Below are 18,959 nucleotides of genomic sequence, written 5' to 3' on the forward strand. Positions count from 1 at the left end.
GAAACTGTTACGACCACGCAGTAGCGAAGCACTTTCTGAAGCCAGTGCTGTGATCAGGCCATTGGGGTTAATTACGGAAACCAAGAAGAATCACCAAAGTAAAGCTCTTAGAGTAAAAGCAGGTCAAGCCCTTCAACTATGAACTGACATTTCTGGGCATCAGGACTCCAAGATTTCCTCTGCACTAAAGAATAACGCACAAAATTTCAGATATGGTTTTATCTAGTGTTTATTTATTTCTAGTTCCTATTTTCTTAACTATTACCATTTGCAGTGAACACCATGTAGAAGCTTAATTACTCCAGGTATTTTTGTTCACTGTATTGTTCAAGAAGAGTTCAATAGGAGCAAAATTTTATTTATTTATATTTTTATTTCTTGTTTAAGAGGAGTTCAATAAGAGTAAAAATATTTATTTTAACCTTACTAGAATGCTCTGATCTGTTTTCAGTAAATGAAATTTAGGCAAAAGTAATATAGTCGCTCTTCACTTGGAACGCTAATGTGGCTGAAAAAATTCCTGACCTCCTAGATGCCACGAGGGAGCCACCAGCATGCATGTGTTGTACTGAACTCCAAGGCAGGCTGACAGTTGGCCAGGGGAGCAAGCAGGGCTATGACCGGTGGAGTGATGCCTGTGCCTGCTCATCAGGGTCGGAAACACCACCCCGAACAAGCCAGGCAAGAGCGGCTTTGGTGGCTCTTCTTCTGCTCTCATCAGGAGAAGCCAACAGCTCCCCATGAAGAGCAACTCGGGAGTAAGCGCATAGATCCTCCAAAGTTTATAGGCTTGATGACAGCGCACACTGTCTGGGATTTGGGAGATCTTTAAGACACCTACATTAAAAGTGTTACAAATATTTATTGCCAGAGTGACTGCTAGAAAACCACTTCTGGAAAGACTGATTTGCAGTTATCCTGCCCAGTTTATTTCCCCCTTTATCCTTAAAGCTTACTTTACTGCCTAATTTTTTTCTCTCCCTTTTACTTGTTTTTAAAGACAGCAAATTTATTTTGTGATTTGCTATATAGAATAGACCTATGATTACCATGACTCTCACAGAAGGTGTCAGTTTATAGCAGTTAAGTAAGATCCTTCTCTTCCAGGATGATTCTGATTAGAAAAGGTACACCAGGGACATGACAAATGTCAGAAATTATATAAAAATCCGAATCCTACAGCCATATTTACTGTTAAAAGCCAGGAAAGTTCAGGCAGGTCTATGTGGGAACCAATATCTTCTGTTCATTTGTATCAGCTTGCAAAGCCAGGCTTACGCACTGATTGCAATTCCGTTTAAGTCAGCTGAAGTTCTGCAACCAACTACAGACACAAGACTAAGTTCTACATGTTTTATTTCCAGACACCATCAGCACAGACTATATTAGTAAGCTTGAGCTCAGAAACCATCCTAGACGTACAAACAAGGTGTGCACACAGACAGCAACACCGAGCAGCTGTCTCACGTGGCCATGGAGTGCATTACAAACTACTCACCAGTTGCCCTACCAGAGAGTAGTGAAACCATCTGGAATTAAGGCATTGACATTTTAAGTTTCGGGATGATTTAACATCATGGAATCCAAGGAGTCTTGGCAGTAGCCCTTTACAAATACTGTGTTGTGTCCAGAAAGGCTTAGTTTTTATTGTCAAACTCAAAAGACAACTGTTTAGTGGCTGTTTCATTTCAGGGCCAAAGACAAGATATGTGTCACAACCTCTCATGGCCACAGAAGAACCCAGTCCAAAGCAGCACCCGCTTCATCCCTCAAAGTAAAAATCTGCAGCAGTCGCCTGCTGAAGCGACTTCATCTTACCTTCCAGTGGAATCGCACAAAGCTGCTCCATGAACATTTGCTTCTTGCTATGAAGATCTGCAGCCAATGCTCCTGGCTTCCCCCAGCCTTCTGCTCATGCACAGATGTACAGACTACAATGTATGAGGTTTGTTTTTAAATTTTTTCCTCTGTGCTCCTGATTGGCTCAGTGCAATGCCCATGTGGGTCTATAAATGCTAGGTTTCTATCCTTTTCAAAATCAAAGTGTCAGTTTTGCTGCTGTCTGAGCACTTTATTTTTGTACATATAAGGAAGTGGCCGCTGATGTTATCTGAACGTGCTTCCTGTTTTATATGTATATGAGTGAAAATATGTCACGTTAAGCTAAACTGCACGCTCAAAGAGCTCAAGTCAAAGCCTCTAAGCAAAACAAAAATAATATGAACAGAGCTCATCTGTTCACTGTCTAACCCAGTTTGCATTCACTTCACTGATTCTCATTAGAAGTCTGTATTCTCCCAGCAGAAGCCAAGCTCACCAACCCTTGCAAAAAATAAGCCACATGCTGTAGTACCACTGCTTGCTAACGAGATTCGCAGGATAATTCAAATTACAGAGGGCTTGGCTGATGCTGACATCCATATGAGCATCTCAAACATTACAGAGGTGAAAAAAGTGGTCAGCAACCAAACAATGCCACAAAACTTTTCTGGCTGAATTTTGCCTATTCTTGAATTAGAATGACTAGATTTTTAAGTGAGAAAGGAGTTTTCTATGTATTTTATGTAAGAGCACACAGTCCAGGAAGTGGGAGTGTAGGAGTGTCTCATTCCAGAGTTGATACAGAGCTAAACACTGAAGGAATCTTTTTAATTGGAATTTAATGTCTTTCTGGTTACTTTTAAGCAGAGCAAACAAATGTAAGTAACTAAAAATAAAACTTGTCTCTGTGTACTCCTGCAGAGGAGAACGGCAGTAAAATGCAGGGAGGCTCGTTTCTCTCCGTGCACCTCCAAGGAGCATCACTCGCGCAGGTGGCACATCTCAGCCACAGAGGTCCATTCCCATGGCCGAGAGCTGCGGCAAGTCGTTGGTTCATTCACTTCCACTTTCAAGCGTTACTGATTTTAGACAAGTCACCAGGAATTAACAGCTGCGGCTGGGAGGGAACAGCAGCTCTTTGCACTTTCCACTTTCACCATACTTTTCACAGCAACTTCCCAGGTATTAAATGCCAGTTAATTTTATATATAGCAATGCCGTGAAACTGCAGGTTTTGACAAAGGGAACCCAGAGAACTGACCATCCTTCTGAATGCAAACACTAAGTTTATTAAAAATCAAAGAAAAATTTCTTCCCTGTGGACTTCACAGCACAACTCATTTCTAGATACGCCTCTTCGACTGCCAACTTTTTGGTGTACAGTTGGTCTGCGCTCTGAAAAACTTAAACTGATAGAAATGTGAGTTCCACTTAGTTAAAACAAATGCTTCTAAAGTAACAGTAAGAATGAGTGATAGCATGTGACATAAGAAAGATGCTTTACACATACTAGAATTAAAAAATGCTTCACGCAAAGAGTTGTTGAACCCTTTACCATCATTAATACACCACAGACCCTTATTTTATCTCATTAAACAGTCTTAATTTATTAATTTAATTTTGTTGCAAAGTCACGTGGCAGCCAAGAACCAGAGCTGGAAAGATAAACCAGATGTCTCAGTGCCAGAAGACTGGGAGCTATCAGAGCAAAATCAAGTAATGAGACCTGGAACTAACAGAGGCCAATTTGCCATGCATTTATGTCCTGGCATTGATCTGAACGCCTAAAAACATGGAAGCTTCAAAAGCTTTTCCTGCAGTCGGGACAGCTACACAGAGCTCCCGTGTGTGCTCACATATCGCATAAAGCATAGGTTCACGCTGCAGTGTTTTCCATAGTTGGAGCATGCACAGTGCCTCTTCTCCCTTCCCAGTCCCTTACCGTGGGGAAATGCAGGAACGTAATTATCTTTGAAAGCCCTCCAGCGAACTCTTCTCAGTTTGGTTGGAATCAGCTTTAAAAGCTCTGGATGAAAAACAGGCGGCTGAGAGCGCAAGGCGTTTATTTATTTATTGAAAACAAGTGCGTCCACCAGCAGACACCCTCTCTGACTAGCTTGACCCAAATACACACGTTTCTGCAGGCGGTGACACAAGGGAAGATGATGTGCTCAGCACCACATTCAGCACGTCCCAGCAGAAGCGCCACTGGCTTGACTAGGGGCGGCTTCTCCTAAGAAGCCCTACGGAGGCTCTGCCCTGCGCTGAACGTGCCTGAACAGCTCCTCCGCCGCATGCCCCAGCTGCAGCAAAGAGCAAACGAGTTCCCGAGAAAGGAGGGATTCATCTAGGCGATGCGTTAAATATGGCACCATGCACCACTCTTCGCAGGAACCACCCCTTTCCCTACAATAACCTTTAAGCATCAAGCTGTTCTCTCAAAGCCTCAGTCGCTCACCCTTGCCCACGTGCCCAGGCACTACAGCAAATAAGGACTCTTCCCTCTGCTCATACCCACCACGCTGTCCTCATATCCTGACCCTAATAAGAAAAACAGCACCACAAACCCAACTTTCTGGGAGATGTCCCTTCTTTTTTAAAACACGTATTTTTTTGTGAAGTAATATCTTTTGTTTATGAACTTCACTACATGCTAACAAAATCCCTCACGAAGCACATCGAATGACACAGACTTGCACCACCTAAGCGTCTCGCACCCAAGCTGTCACGATGCCGCTTCTTCAAAACCAACATCAGATGATGTCATTTATTCAAACGCACCAAATGTGCCCAATTCTTTCAGGAGCCTGCAGTAAGTTCAGTGCTTCATTTTAAACCTCTGAACCAACCCTACGTTAAAGGAAATATAAATACATATATAGAGCGAGCGAGCGCGCGTGCGCACGAGCAGGTGAACAAGCCTTCCTGCAGGCCGTCCTGCCAGGGAAAAGGTGCACGGCAGACCTGACCCAGAGCAGCCGAGCTTAACGGGCATTTAAGCGGCAGCAAGTCCAAACTACTTAACGAAACCCAGTGCTATCTGACCGGTACTAAAACAATACGCTTAGTGGTGAGAAGCATCGCAGGAACCTCCGAGGCTCTCCGAACGTGGCATCCGGGGGCGTCCAAAGGAGCAGGCTGAGGAAGGAGTTGCAAGGGCAAGGTAAAAGCCAAGCTGCACGGCTGCTCCTTCAGCCCGACTGCCACCGTGGGCGGCAGCAATACGAAAAAGAAGAAAGGGAGAATAATAGAGAAAGGAAATATGCACTGCGAAATAAAAACTAAAGCAATTACCAGCAAAGCCAAAAGCCCTTAGGGAAAGCCCCCACTGTGGTTGTTAACTTCCTACAGCTTATCACTGACACAGCAGCACAAAAAGTCACAGAAAAGGGCAAATCTGGCAGCATGGGTGAATTTGCCCCTGTGTAACATAAGGCTGCAAATACTTAACTCCATTTTTGCATTCTGCCATAACAGCAAGCTTATTGGGAAGCAAGCGCTAATGCAGCACATTGCTTGGAGCAAGAGAAATAAGGGATTATATTTCAGATGAGAGTACATCCCTGAGCTAGGATCTACTCGGGAAAAATGAAAGATCTGTTCCCACGAAGGCAGACCTCAATACTGCCACGCGTTTGAAGGCCAAGCCAGAATCCACCTTCAGAAATTGCAGTAGGACAGCAGGCCAGCCTTTGCCTACATTTTCCTACTACCCCCCATAAACAGAAAAGGTTGTTTCCTCCCATAATACAATAGCAAAGTGTTCTTAAAAATTTAATATTAGTCAAATTGCTTAAAAAAATAATAACCCCAACATCTTTTAAAGAATAAAGGACCAGGAGACTTGCTTATGTTTTTAAATATTCTTCCGCATAACATAGGCCAGAAAATTTTAACCACTTATTCTTGGATGAAGCTTCCGATTTCTAGTTAAGGTTGTTTTTTTTAATTAAAGAAAACCTCCCTATCTAGAAGGAAATTTCTAAAAATACGTCATATGTGGTGCCACAGTAATATTCAACTTCATAAAAAGGGGAACCACACCAAAACCCGGAAATAAGTAAGTTAAAAGGAAGTTAAAAGGAGCATCTAAAAGGGTAACACACATACCAGTGGCAAAGACATTATTTAAATAAACCACAATAGATTCCTAGATGGAATGATTATCACCTACCAAAGATGACTCCAAAAAGATTTAGAAATAAACTTGTCCGGTTAAGCAGCCCACCAAGGCAGACTCCTTTAAATAACGGGATCAGAGGGAAGCACTTCCTACGGAGTAATGACTGCTTCAATGTGAACAACAAGCAGAAATAGTTGGGTTTTGCTGTGATGGGGGGTTACTGGTGGGGTGTCACGGGGAAGTGCGCTATGACCTATGCCATGCAACATAAACCATCTAGAAGACAGAAGCAGACCATGATGCAAGTTTGCAGGCGTAAAAACAAACAAACAAACAAAAAAAACAAACAACCCCCCCCAAACCCCTCAAAAACCTGCGCAAGAAAAGATTAAACTTGATTACAAAGAGTTGCAGAAGGACCTCAAAATACTGACTAAAATGACAGAAAGCTCAGTGAAGATAAAATGCAACATAATGAACAGAGGGATGAACTGAACTGTATGTCCATAAGATGAACTCTGAAATAGCTGTCACTACTTGGGAAAAGGATCTCGGAGTTAGCATAAATGAAAATCTCACCTCAACGCTCAAAATTAGTCAAAAAAGCATGAGAATGTTACAAAGTATTATGGAAAGGAATAAGCAAAATATGTTAAGAATATTTAGAAAAGCACAGAAAATGGAGAACATTCCGCGTATCCACAGAACATGTGCATCTTGAACTGTATGTGCATTTCTGCCCACTGATCTTAAAAAAACCCTGAAAAAGGCAAAATAACTGAAGAAGATTCAGAAAAGGAAGTAAGTATAGTCAGAAACTTCATACAAGGGCAGACTATGACTCATACAAGGGCAGACTATGAGGCAAAAAAAGGAGAATGACAAAGGTCTGTAAAATCACTGTATATTTACTTTGCTGTTATTGTGGCAAAGTGCTAGAGGCACTCGCTGGAATTATCAGATGACCTATCTAAATGGAGGTACTTTTTGAGACTGCCAACTCATATTTGGAAATTCAGTTTCAAGGGATGTTTCAGATGCCAAAAGCATATATGAGCTAAATGATTACAAAATCAATTTAGGATAGGTCCATTGGGACCTGCTGAACATGCTGGTCTTCATTCAGTCTCCAGTGCAGAAGTCCCTAAATCATGGATTGTTGATAACTGTTGAAGAAATCCACATTTTTTCCCTAAGTATCTGCTAATGCTCACTTTCTGCCAGGTTACCAGGACAAGAGGATCTTCTCGCGGATCCAGCATTGTCTTCTCAGTTCCAACCTGGACTGGTGCTCAGACGTTCAATGAAGGCTTCCAAATTTCAGAATTTCCAACACAGCAATTCCAACTTATCTAATAACTACAGGAGACAAGCTGACAAGAACCCCTGAGGACAAAGCAGGGGGACCACAGGTTAGTGCAACAAAACCCTGCATTTTTGCGGTAGGGCTACAGACACCCCGGACCGTACAGAACGCCAGCGCTGCCGATCTGCTCTGCACTGCACACCCTCGGCGCGGGGTGCACTGCACACACTGCACACGCTGAATCCTGGCAACTTTTACAAATAATCCGCGAGCAATCCCCCTTCTCCCCGTGCACTTTAAACACCGTCACATTAGTCTATCGAATCTGACAGCTGCCGTCACAAACCAGCAGTAACTGCCAAATCGCTCCCCTATCTGATACGCAAAGCAGCTGTTAAGGAACCTAAAGCTATCAGTTCTGGAGAAGGTTTGGTTTAATTCTGACTTAGTGCAAACACTGCACCTATCCACCCAAAAACGTAATGAAGTCCGAGCAGCAATGACACCACTCAAGCTCTTGAAAGGTATCATTTTGGTTAAAAAAACACTATAGGAATGAAACCCAATTGCTCCTCTCAGATAACTATTTCACTGTTAGCTGCTCTAGTATTTTGATTTGATCTACAGTAACTTATATTTCTACTATTTCACCTGCATTCAACCTCATTACTGGTGTGTACTATAAAGCTCTGGTTACTAATGTATCTTGAGACACTACCTTTGTATTCTTCTACTCAGCACTGGGAAGCTACTGTTTAACAAAAGGAGAACTATCACAAATGAATACTATATTTATTATGACAAAATAAGTCCTTTAGGATGCCAAAGCACTAAGAAAATAGTGATAGGGCATTACAGGATGAATACCCTGCAGTCGCATCAATATCTTCATGCATTCTTTTCATATAAGAAAACTTTAGAATTGCAATATAACTGATGATTTCATTAATATACACATCTACCTCAAAATCATTCATTATTCCATTAACCTAAAAAACAAGTAATGGATTCAAAATGAATTAAGGCTAGAACTGACCAAAATACCTGCATGCAATTCTGACGCGTGCTTGAGTGCCAAGGGAGCCAAGAAAACCAGATTCCACGTGTGCAGATGATCCTAACTTTAGATGCCTATTGTGCAGCGTTTTCCATCGGAGCTATTCACTGTAGCCTGCCCTTATGTTGAATGGAGGAGAACAGACTCTTTAAAGATGCAATATATTCATGCTGTTTTAGAATTTAGCCTAGAATGACCTGAATCACACTCTAGAAACGCCTATTTCTTTACCCGGAATCTAAAGTCACATCAGAGCAATGTCTAAAATGTAGCTATTTATCCTGCAAATGTTCCCTGTATATATCCCGTCTGTGTTTGCTCAGATTTTCACCCTCTGTGCCTTACATGGGGACTCCAGTAAACACACTCACAACTTGCAGATTCCTGAAAGTTTGAGTTCAGAAATGTATCCGAGGTCACACAGCAAACATACCGCACCTGGATTCAGCATTTGTAACTCCCGATTTTTGTTGCCCTCTTTCCTGGAAGTGATGAATACACCAGCTCTAATGCTTAGGTGATCTGCAAGCAGTACTACTCGCTGTGCCAATCCGACTTTTGAATAGGATTTGCTGAATGATAAGCAACCCATAGTGCAGAAGGGCTATTTAACACAAAAATATTTTGTAATAGTTATTACGAGACTTGATAACTTGATATACCGTGGAAAAAAAAATGTGCTTCAAAACAAACGTGCTCAAATGTAGACATGGAAGCCGTAAGGCTTTGAAAACATGAAAGAATCAAGTATCCAGGATGAAAACCTTACCAAAGTCAATAACAAAGCTCCCATCATTTCCACTGGACAATTCAGCCAAGTACCAAAAAATTCCTGATATTTCTCCTGATCCTGTTATGCTCCACCGGGAAACCCTGGCTGCTGGAACTTAGGCACATGCTTTCTATGTTCAGCATCAGTATTTTGCCCATATATACACACACTTTCTTTTATTTCTCCTAACAAGGGCCAGACACAATCTTTTTCTCCCACCTTTAGTGTATGAAGCCAGTAGTATATTTTGCCTAGCTTTTTATTAATACTGTTTTTTTTCCAAATATAATATCTAAATTGTCTTATGAGGCAAGCAATTCTATTGGCAGTGTTGCTTAATGTAAAGTCTATCTAAGTCTCTTCACAACTGGCACTAAAGAAGTCCAAGAAAGCATGCAGAAAATGAATTCAGAGAAAAGCAAAAGAAGTAAGAGCAGGAGGCAATTACCATAGAGAAAAAGTCTGTATTAATTAAACACAGATTTACCAAACATCCAGCAAGCTACAAGTTATCCGAAGGGTGCTAATACTCAAGAGAGGAAGGATTTATAGGCACTGACATACCAAGACTTAGCTATGACTAAAGTTAAGAAGTCGTCCAAGCCAAAGAGGTTGAAATCAGGAAACAAGTTTCCAGCAGAGACATCTGCGGTATGCTCTCTCAAAGCAATAAGCAGAGACTGTAAGACAAGATCATTTCAGAAAATGGTTGGAAAAACGTTGGAGAGAACGCTAGAAAGAACGGTTTTGTGCTGACTAAACCTGAGGGTATGAAAGCCACTGCTTGGTAGGTCATTCCTCCTCTCTTGTTTCTAGCAGCTGAATTGCACCATTCTGCATTAGGCGACACATCTTTGTGCTGCTCCCAGGTCTTCAACAGCTCATTGACCAGACATCTGAAACCCTGCACAGCTGTGCTATCATCACTGCAGCTCCACTAGCCGAAGCAATGTTGGAACTGCTTGCACGAAGAGCACAAAGCCAGCTACGCAAAAATCATACAGTCGAGGCAGAACTGATACAGAGCAGTCCTACTTTTCAGCCCATGCTCATTTCAGTCAGTCGGGAACTTCTGCATGCCTCCCCGCTGCACCTAGAAATGCCATTTCATGCTGTTCTCATCCTCCCCATGAGCTGGCTCATGTGGCTCAGCAGCGAAATCAGATCAACTCACAGATGCCACTGAAAATAAATCCTCTTTTCCTTTTTCTTTAGTAGCTTTCAGCTGGATCTGATCTCTGATTCAACCCATGATGCGGCAGCACAGTTGCCAGGGCTGATGCAAGAGTTGCAGTGGTACGAGCCTGGGACCACCCCTTCTAGCAGTAACAAAATTTTAGGTCAGCTTCAACTGATTGTGAAACTGCACTCTATGTTATACAACCATGCGTTTCTCCCTGCACTTGCTATCCTGAGAACTTTACTAAGTGAGAAGCGTGGGGATAGAGGGCAAATCAGTACAAATTTCAGTGGCTGGTCTACACCACTAACAAATTAGGCTAATGTCAAGAAATCTTAAGACCATGCCAAGTCAAGAAGCATTTTGGGCTCAGGCTTCTTTAGCATTTAATAATAATGATCATACAAATATTACCCCATTGTAGCTTAGGGACTCCTCTGGAAAAGCAACACAATACCTCTTTCTGCAGTGTCACAAGATCACGAAACCATCAGTTTTGAGAAGGGGAGCAAAATTAAAAGCTGCTATGTTTTGGAACGGTTAAAAAAAACCCCTCATTCCTAAAGCAATTTTAAAATAACTCAAAACCACAGATTTTCTCTAGTCTGACCAGAGGCCATCAGGAAAGCCTACGGAGGTAGGAGGGATACATCTAGAGTTGTATGCAGACTTGAAGCAAGACCTTTCCTACTGTAGACACAAGGCTGAAATTTACTGTCCTGTGCCATAGCAGTTACACGCCCGGAGATTTTGTACACTTCTTTTGGTGCATCTAAAAAAAAGGAGCAAGTCCCTGTATGCTTTTATAACAGATTATCTAGATGCCAGTCCGAAATGTTAGTTTCATGGTTACAGTTAAGTAGCTTTTAATGCATTCAGTTGTACTTGGACATGTGCCATCAGAAAATAAATATCTGATTCACTTCAAATATTTATCACTCTGTGTGCTCAGTGATCTAGGCTCTTACACATGCCAGGATTAAACCACAGCAAAGTATTTCTATCTTTGCTTTCTGCACCTCTATTTTAGTCCAGAGAGGCTGGTGCTTTTTGGCAGAGGATAGATATACAATTGTTAAACAAATCAGACAAATGCCATTCACAAAGGTTTTGGCAGTTATGGACTACTTTCAACTTCACATGGAAAATAAGGTTTGCAGTTTGACCCATTTTGCTTGGAGCAAGTTCTATTATTTCAGCCGAAAAGCTGACAGTAGATCATGATCATATCTGCGATGTCCTGATAGCAGGTGCCTATGTCCAGTTAAACCCCACCGACGCTTTTAGCCCTTCTTGCAAACAGCGCTGAAAGCGATGCCCTAAGGCAAGTAGCTTGTGGAGAACTATCGAGGGGCTAACTTTGCAAACACCGGGAACTGGACAGCTGAGAGAAGAAAGCTGTTGCTTTAACAGGTCCTAGCCCTTCAATAAGAATATGCAAACAAGCAAATGTGGTTTTTTCCAAACTCACCTGTTTCTGCACCCCACCTATTTGCCTGCATTTTTTTTTAAACAGTGCCCAAAACCAGTCACAGTGTTTCAGCTGAGACCTCACCGGTCATCGCTGCACAGCAGAGCAATCCCCATCTGACAAGCAATACTCCTGGTAACATATTCTGGAATGAGTTTTACCATTATTACAATATAACCACGTATTGGCTCGCACACAGTCTGTGCTCTTACAGCATTTTGGCAAGAACTGCGGCCCTAACCAGCCATTTCAAGTTTTGCATTTGTGCCTTTATTTTGCCCTGCCTAATGTAGTAGATATGCACTTGTCTCCAGTGAGCGTTGTAATTTTAATTTGGACCCTTCTGTCAATTTAATCAAGATACTCTTTGAATCCTGGTTCTGTCTTCCAAAGGCCTTGCATTTATTCTTCTGTAAGGGGACCTCGCTGACCCCCGCTGAAGACAGCACACTGGGCTAGAGCAACCCTAGTATTGCTGCTACGCTTGCACCCTGTATCTACACAAATGTTTGCTCCCCATTTTGCTCTGGAAAGATGGTCCTGTGGATTGTATATGCATTTACATATATGCAAATGACCAGAGGCATTACCAGAGAGTCACTGCAGCTCCTTGCGGAAGGGTTACCCCGTCCCACGGGCACACAAGGCGCATGGCGGCAGCTCGGCGCGCCGTGTGTCCCGCTGCTGCGGCTGCTGCTGCTGCTCCCCTGCAGCGCGGAGCACCGCTGGGAGCCGCAGAAGGTCCTGCCGCTCTGCAGCAAGTGCAATCACAGTACAAAGTGTTCCCTTTAAAAAAGTACTCCCGTTTCAACATATTCGCAGCTGCAGCTCTTAAAAACAATCCCTGCAGCTTAAATAAGAGAAGTGTCATAGTAATGCAGCCGGGTTTGTTGTGAGATGCGAGGCACATCCTGTTCTGCTGATAACAGTGAGATGTGGTAACGTCTTAAATCACAGCTGCTAGATGGGACAGAAAACACCTGTCAGAGTACTGCAGTTTTGGGATGTAGTAGAAGTCCTACCAGCCAGGACACTTATTTTATTCTGTCTTCTTACAGATAGTCTCCTGCAGCTCCCAAGAAAATTAAAAAAACAGATTCAAGTTAATGCTGAAGAGCAATTCAAAAGAACAATTCTGTATATGATACTATATAAACAAACATGTCTCACTGTCCATTGTATTTTTCATGTTCATTTTCATTTCACTTAGTATTTAAGAGAAAGCACTTTTTAATATGGAAAAGTAAGGAAAATTGACTACAAAAACAAGGTTTCACCTCAGGTCTATTAACATCAGCACTCAAATAAATCCTCTGTTCTTTACCTCTCAGTAGACTTAGCTCATTACTTGTAAGAGAAGTAGCAGAAATACTCAGTGCATCATTCAAGTTAAGTCTAGAAGGAATAAATCACTATATGCATCTCATCCTGGACTTTTCGAATAGCGTAAAACAAGCTATTTTTTCTGGAGAATGCAGCAATGGAGGCAAACGCACCTTTGCAGTCATGGCGGGGCAGAACAGAAAGCTAATCCTCCAGCTCCATGCCCAGCCTCTGACGGATTTCAGCCTGCTGTTTCAGAGCAATGTGCTAAATCGTAAGTTACTTGAGAGAAATTTTAATTCTGCTAGGAAAGTCTGTCAGTACAAAGCAACTCATGGTTGATTTATGTTCTGAAGCATGAAATTCATGTTGTCATCTTTGGCAACTGGCCTCTGGGATCTAAATATATCCAGAAATATTCCTTTACCTCTCTTTTTACTTTTCCAGTCAGGTCCAACTGCATAAAGACAAGTTTTGCGAGCATTCCTTCATACTAGTGCATTACGTTTCAGTATTTTAAACTGATTACAGCTTATGGTTCTGCGTATGCCATAGGTGATTTCTTTTTTTATGTCTAGTTCTGAGAGTTACGACGTGACACCCAAGCAAGTAGTAAGATGAGCACTTCAATCTCCTATTTCATCTACAGCCAGGCTGGCAAAAAGAAAAGCGGTCTCACAATTCATCACTAGTTTAACTCTGCCAGTAGTAGCAGAGCTGAAAGAGGAGAGCAGTGCTTGGCAGACCCTGCTAGCCTAGGACCTGGCCTCAGACGGTAAAACAAAATACTGAAACCTGGCATTTGGACGTCTTTTAAAGATCTGGTGGTTTCCACCACAGCTACTTGCTTTCATGTAACTGTAGGAAATGGAAGACAGAGACAACAAAAACATCCAGCAGAGGTGGAGGACACCAAGCCGTGGGCCTGCATCTCCTGACTAGTGAGGCTTCTTCCCTCCCCAGATGCTTGCTTGGAGAGCAGAAGTCAAAACTTTCACATCTGCAGCTGAAATTCTTCTTCTCTCTAGGAGCACCCCTAAAGAAAGTACTGGTCCTCCATGAAGGAACAGAAACAACCAGCAAGACTTTAGTTACAAAAATATATCTATATCTATATATATCAGTCTGCTCTATAGACCAGTGGTCTTGTAATCGGCACTGCCCAGTAGCTTGCTCCTGGTAAATCCACACTGGCTGCTGCCAGTCACTTTCTCCTCCTCTATATGCCTAGAAATGTTCTCCAGGAGGATTTGCTTCATGATCTTCCTGGGGAGTGAGGTGAGGCTGACTAGCTTGAACTTTCCTAGATTTGTCTTTTTTGTAGATGGGTGCGAAAGATGTCTTCCTCCAGTCATCAGGAACCCCTCCCAGTTGTCATGACTTTTCCAAGATGATAGAGAGTGACCTTACAATGACATCACCAGCTAGCTCAGCACCACTGGATAGACCCCATCAAGCCCCACAGATTTGCATTATGTCCTATTGCTAAGCAGTCCCTAAATGGACTTTCTTCTACTACGGACAACATTTCACTCTCCAGACTCTGTCACTAGTCTCAGGGAATGGGGAGAAGATCTTGCCAAGAAAGCCTGAAGCGAAGAAGGCATTGCCTAACGCAGCCTCGTATGGAAGGGGAAAGGAGGGCTGGACTACCCAAAGAGAATAAACGGGCATTGCCTGGGCATGCAGGGATGGAATTAGGAAAGCCAAAGTTCAGCTGGATTTGAAACCAGCAAGGGATGTGAAAGGCAGCAAGAAGGAATTTTTCAGGCACTTCAGTGGTAAAAGGAAGACTAAAATAAAGGTAGGCCTGCTGACGAGTGAAGTGGGAGACGTTACAGCCTCACCTACCCTGCCTGTCTTTCCTAAAGAGTCTGTACCATCCCTTGCAGCACTCCAGCCATGAGAATCACCCCATTACGTCTCCAGAATTCCAGTGACGCCATAGCTCCGACTACATACAGGCTTCTAATTCCTACTCTTTCCCATGTTGTGTGCTCACTTACAGTCTCTTGAGATAGGTCTCCAACAGTGCTGCTTTCTCAGGGAAAGTGCGAGAGCCTTCCTCATCATGCTGTCCTCCAAGTACTTTCTCCCTGCCCACCTGCTGCTACCTAAACTTCTCTTCCAGCTTTCATTGCCATCCCACAACAAACCCAGTTTAAAGTCCTCCACACTATGTTAGCAAGCCTGTTGGCGAAGATGCTCTTGCCCTACCTGGTCAGACGGATCCTAACGCTCCCCATCAGTCCTCTTTCCTCAACAAGGATCCCATGGTCACAAAAGCCAAAACTCTGCTGGTAACACCAGCTGCGCAGGCAGGAGCTGATTCTCAATACAGCTGCTCCTGCCTGGCCCTTTCCCCCTCACCAGCAGGACCTAGGAGAACACCATGTGGGTTCCCATGTTCTTACTCACGGAACCCTGATCAGGAGGATCAGCCACCTCTATATGTTCCAGGTCTGCTTCGGCAGTATTAATGGTACCCACATAGATGAACAACAAGAGGTAATAACATTGCAAGGCCAGATGAGGTCTACCAACCTCTCCACAACATTCCAGATCCGAGCTCCTGGCAAGCACTGACCTCCCAAGACAACCAGGATCAGCAGAACGGTGCCTCTGTCCCCCTAGAAGGGAGTCTACAATCACTATCACCAGCTGCTTCTGCTTGGTGGCGGCCAACTAACCTTAGTTGCTGTGATAAGATATGAGATCATAGAACTGATCAGTCATCAGGAAAATTATTTCCAAAATATTTATTTGCTTAAATACTTGAGAAATTAACAGAAAAATCTGAACAGTTTCTGCGTGAGCAACATGCAGATTGAAGTCATTCAGCATAGGAAATTTACTTCCTGAACAAGAAAGAAAACCCAATTTGCATGCATCTCATTTTCACTGCTGCAGTAATCTGCCAGTACAGGTGAAATCCAGGCTCCTCAAAGGCTTGGTTGAATTCCCGTTTGTTTGGAAGCAGTTCAAATTCTCTATAGCTCTAAAAATCAATTACCAGAAATACCACTCCTGCTTTAGCAAACACATCTACAAGGAATATGGATCCCACACTATGCCATAGTGTTTTTCAGAAGTTTCTTAAAGGGAAACTTAAGGAGAAAGTCATTTCCCTTCAGAACTTTTAAAATGACTTTGTATGATGGTTGGTGTTAAATTCATTAATAATTAAGAGTTATTCACACAAAGGAACACAATCCTTGGGAGAAGCCATTTTGAAAAGAAGGAGAACAGTCAATAACACTACCGATCAGAATCCCATTTCTAATATTAAAGTTCATGACTTTCAATGCATTAAAACCTACAAAAACACAATCTTTATGCTAAAGACTAAAACACCATTCCTAAAAAAAAAAAAAAAAGTCAGTATCGGACAAAGATGAGCAAAATTTCCATTTTCATATCTATACTGAAACTGATGCTTTCAAGTTTTCTACTTTTGTGTTTCGGTTAACTTTTTTTAACCATGGTTAGACATTTCATTCTAAGAATGCTCTTCCTTCGTATTTCAGTTCTTAAACCACACGTCATCCTGTTATTTCAGTCATTCTGTAACATACTATATAAAATTTTTTAAATAAAAAGTATAAATATACTTCCACATAAACATTAAGATCTCATTAGAAGGAACATGTTTTATGAATTCCCCTTCAAGTTTAAAACCATATAATGTTCGACACTGTCTCCCATAACATCCTCACAGGCAAGCTCAGGAAGTGCGGGCTAAATGAGCAGCCAGTGGGGTGGACTGAGAAGTGGCTGAACTGCCAGGCTCAGAGGGTTGTGATCAGTGGCACTATGTCCAGCTGGAGGCCTGTAGCTAGCGGTGTCCCCCAGGGGTCAATACTGGGTCCAGCCCTGTTCAACCTATTCCTCAATGACCTGGATGAAGGGACAGAGTGCCCCCTCAGCAAGTCTGCTGATGATCCCAAACTGGGAGGAATGGCTGATACCCCAGCGGATTGTGCTGCCATTCAGAGGGACCTTGACAGGCTGCAGACATGGGCAGAGAGGAACCTCATGAAGTTCAGTGATGGGAAGTGCAGAGTCCTACAGGTTGGGGGTTGACCTGCCAGAAAGCAGCTCTACGGAGAAGGACCTGGGAGTGCTGGTGGACAACAAGCTGGGCCAGCAATGTGCCCTTGTGGCAAAGAAGGCCAATGGTATCCTGGGTTACATTAGGAAGAGCATCGCCAGCAGGTCAAGGGAGGTGATCCTGTCCCTCTGCTCAGCACTGATGAGGCCACATCTGGAGTCCTGTGTCCAGTTCTGGGCTCCCCAGTACAAGAGAGACATGGAGCTACTGGAGCGAGTCCAGCGAAGGGCCACTAAGATGACGAAAGGACTGAAGCATCTCTCCTATGAGGAAAGGCTGAGAGAGCTGGGCCCTTCAGCCTGCAGAAGAGAAGACTGAGGGGGATCATATCAATGAGTATAAATACCTGAAGGGAGGGTGTCGAGAGGATGGGGCCAGACTCTTTTCACTGGTGCCCAGTGATAGGACAAGAGGCAACAGGCACAACCAGAAACACAGGAAGTTCCGTCTGAACATGAGGAAAAACTTCTTTACTGTGAGGGTGACTGAGCACTGGAACAGGTTGCCCAGAGAGGTTGTGGAGTCTCCATCCTTGGAGATGTTCGAAAGCAATCTGGACCCGGTCCTGGGCAACCTGCTCCAGGTGACCTTGCCTAAGCAGGGGGGTTGGACTAGATGATCTTTAAATGTCCCTTCCAACATAAACAGTTCTGTGATTCTACTGTCAGTTCACATAAACTTTCAATCTCAGAGATTCTGTGCTCATTCCTTGTTAACGCTGCATCCAAAAATCACCAAAAGAGGCCAGAATTACGCCGTACAATCTTTTTGGGAAAGAAGAGGGATGGCAGAGAAAAACAGGAAGAAATAGACTCCACTGCTCTCCTGTCTGACGCACAGTATGCTGGTCTCTGGCTCCTATCAAGGCCCCAAATACAGAGACTTAATTACAGATACCTTTCCCCTTTGGTCCCCCTAACAGTGAAGCAGCATTTGCGTCATGAGCTCTAAACCATGGGCACAACTGGTGAAAGCAGGCTTTTAGCCTACTATAACAGCTTCACTTTAGAAGGCAACAGATTTAATCGGTAACAACCTCAAAGTCCTTCACAGACACAGACCATGTTAAAATTATCAGTTCTGAAGAGGAAAATTACCTTTCCTTTTCCATCTGCTTTTCTTCCCGTCTTTGTTACTGCAAGCGTCACTGCTGCTGCTGCTGCTGCTGCTGTTCTCCGAGCTCTGAGAGTCTGACTGTGCGTCGCTGCTTTCTTCCGAGCCATCAGAGAGCTCTTTTAACCCGTCTGGAACATCCTTCTGCAAATGAAAGCAGCACAAATACAGTTACCTACTCCACATAAAATTCTCCCGACTAAAGAATATTTAAAAGTAGCAGTTGCCTTTATTTACTAAGCACTGATCGCGGATTTTCTACGCCTCAGAACAACGTAAGAACTGCTCAGACTCTGGCCTCCTAAAAACTCGCACTACCTTTTGCTAGTCCATATAAAATACTTTAAATTTCAGCTGCCTTGTCTTTCTCCTTTCCTCATCACCACCTTTCACGAGTACGCCCTTCCTTCCACACCCACCGTACTTGTCTTCTCTGTCCCTAACTGCCAACTCCCATACATGTCTGCTTTACAGGACAGCTGGGCAATTTTTGAAGTTCATGATAGAAGAAAAGCAGTTTGACAACTCGGTGTCCCGCAGTTCCCGGAGAGCTTCATCGCGTGTCAGGTCCATAGCAGCCTCTGACGCGCCGGCACAGCTCCTTGCAGGAACGCACCTGGCAGCGGCTTTCGTGCAGTGTAGATGTCTGCACTGCCAAAGCCCCCAGCTCCCTGGAGTTAAG

General features: G+C 43.3%; 1 protein-coding gene across 9 annotated transcripts in view; it reads right to left on the minus strand.

Moving 5' to 3' along the window:
* ASXL2 (ASXL transcriptional regulator 2) overlaps nt 1-18,959 on the minus strand; it is a 138,317-nt gene that overhangs the window by 60,521 nt on the left and 58,837 nt on the right. For all 9 annotated transcript variants that reach the window (XM_026080203.1, XM_026080201.1, XM_026080208.1 and 6 more), the window contains one exon: nt 18,262-18,421. In XM_026080203.1, the coding sequence (XP_025935988.1) occupies nt 18,262-18,421 (160 nt within the window). The remainder of the gene's footprint in view (nt 1-18,261; nt 18,422-18,959) is intronic.

The sequence above is a fragment of the Apteryx rowi genome, unplaced genomic scaffold (assembly GCF_003343035.1).
Source record: "Apteryx rowi isolate R43461 unplaced genomic scaffold, aptRow1 scaffold_511, whole genome shotgun sequence".
NCBI classification, from domain to species: domain Eukaryota; kingdom Metazoa; phylum Chordata; class Aves; order Apterygiformes; family Apterygidae; genus Apteryx; species Apteryx rowi.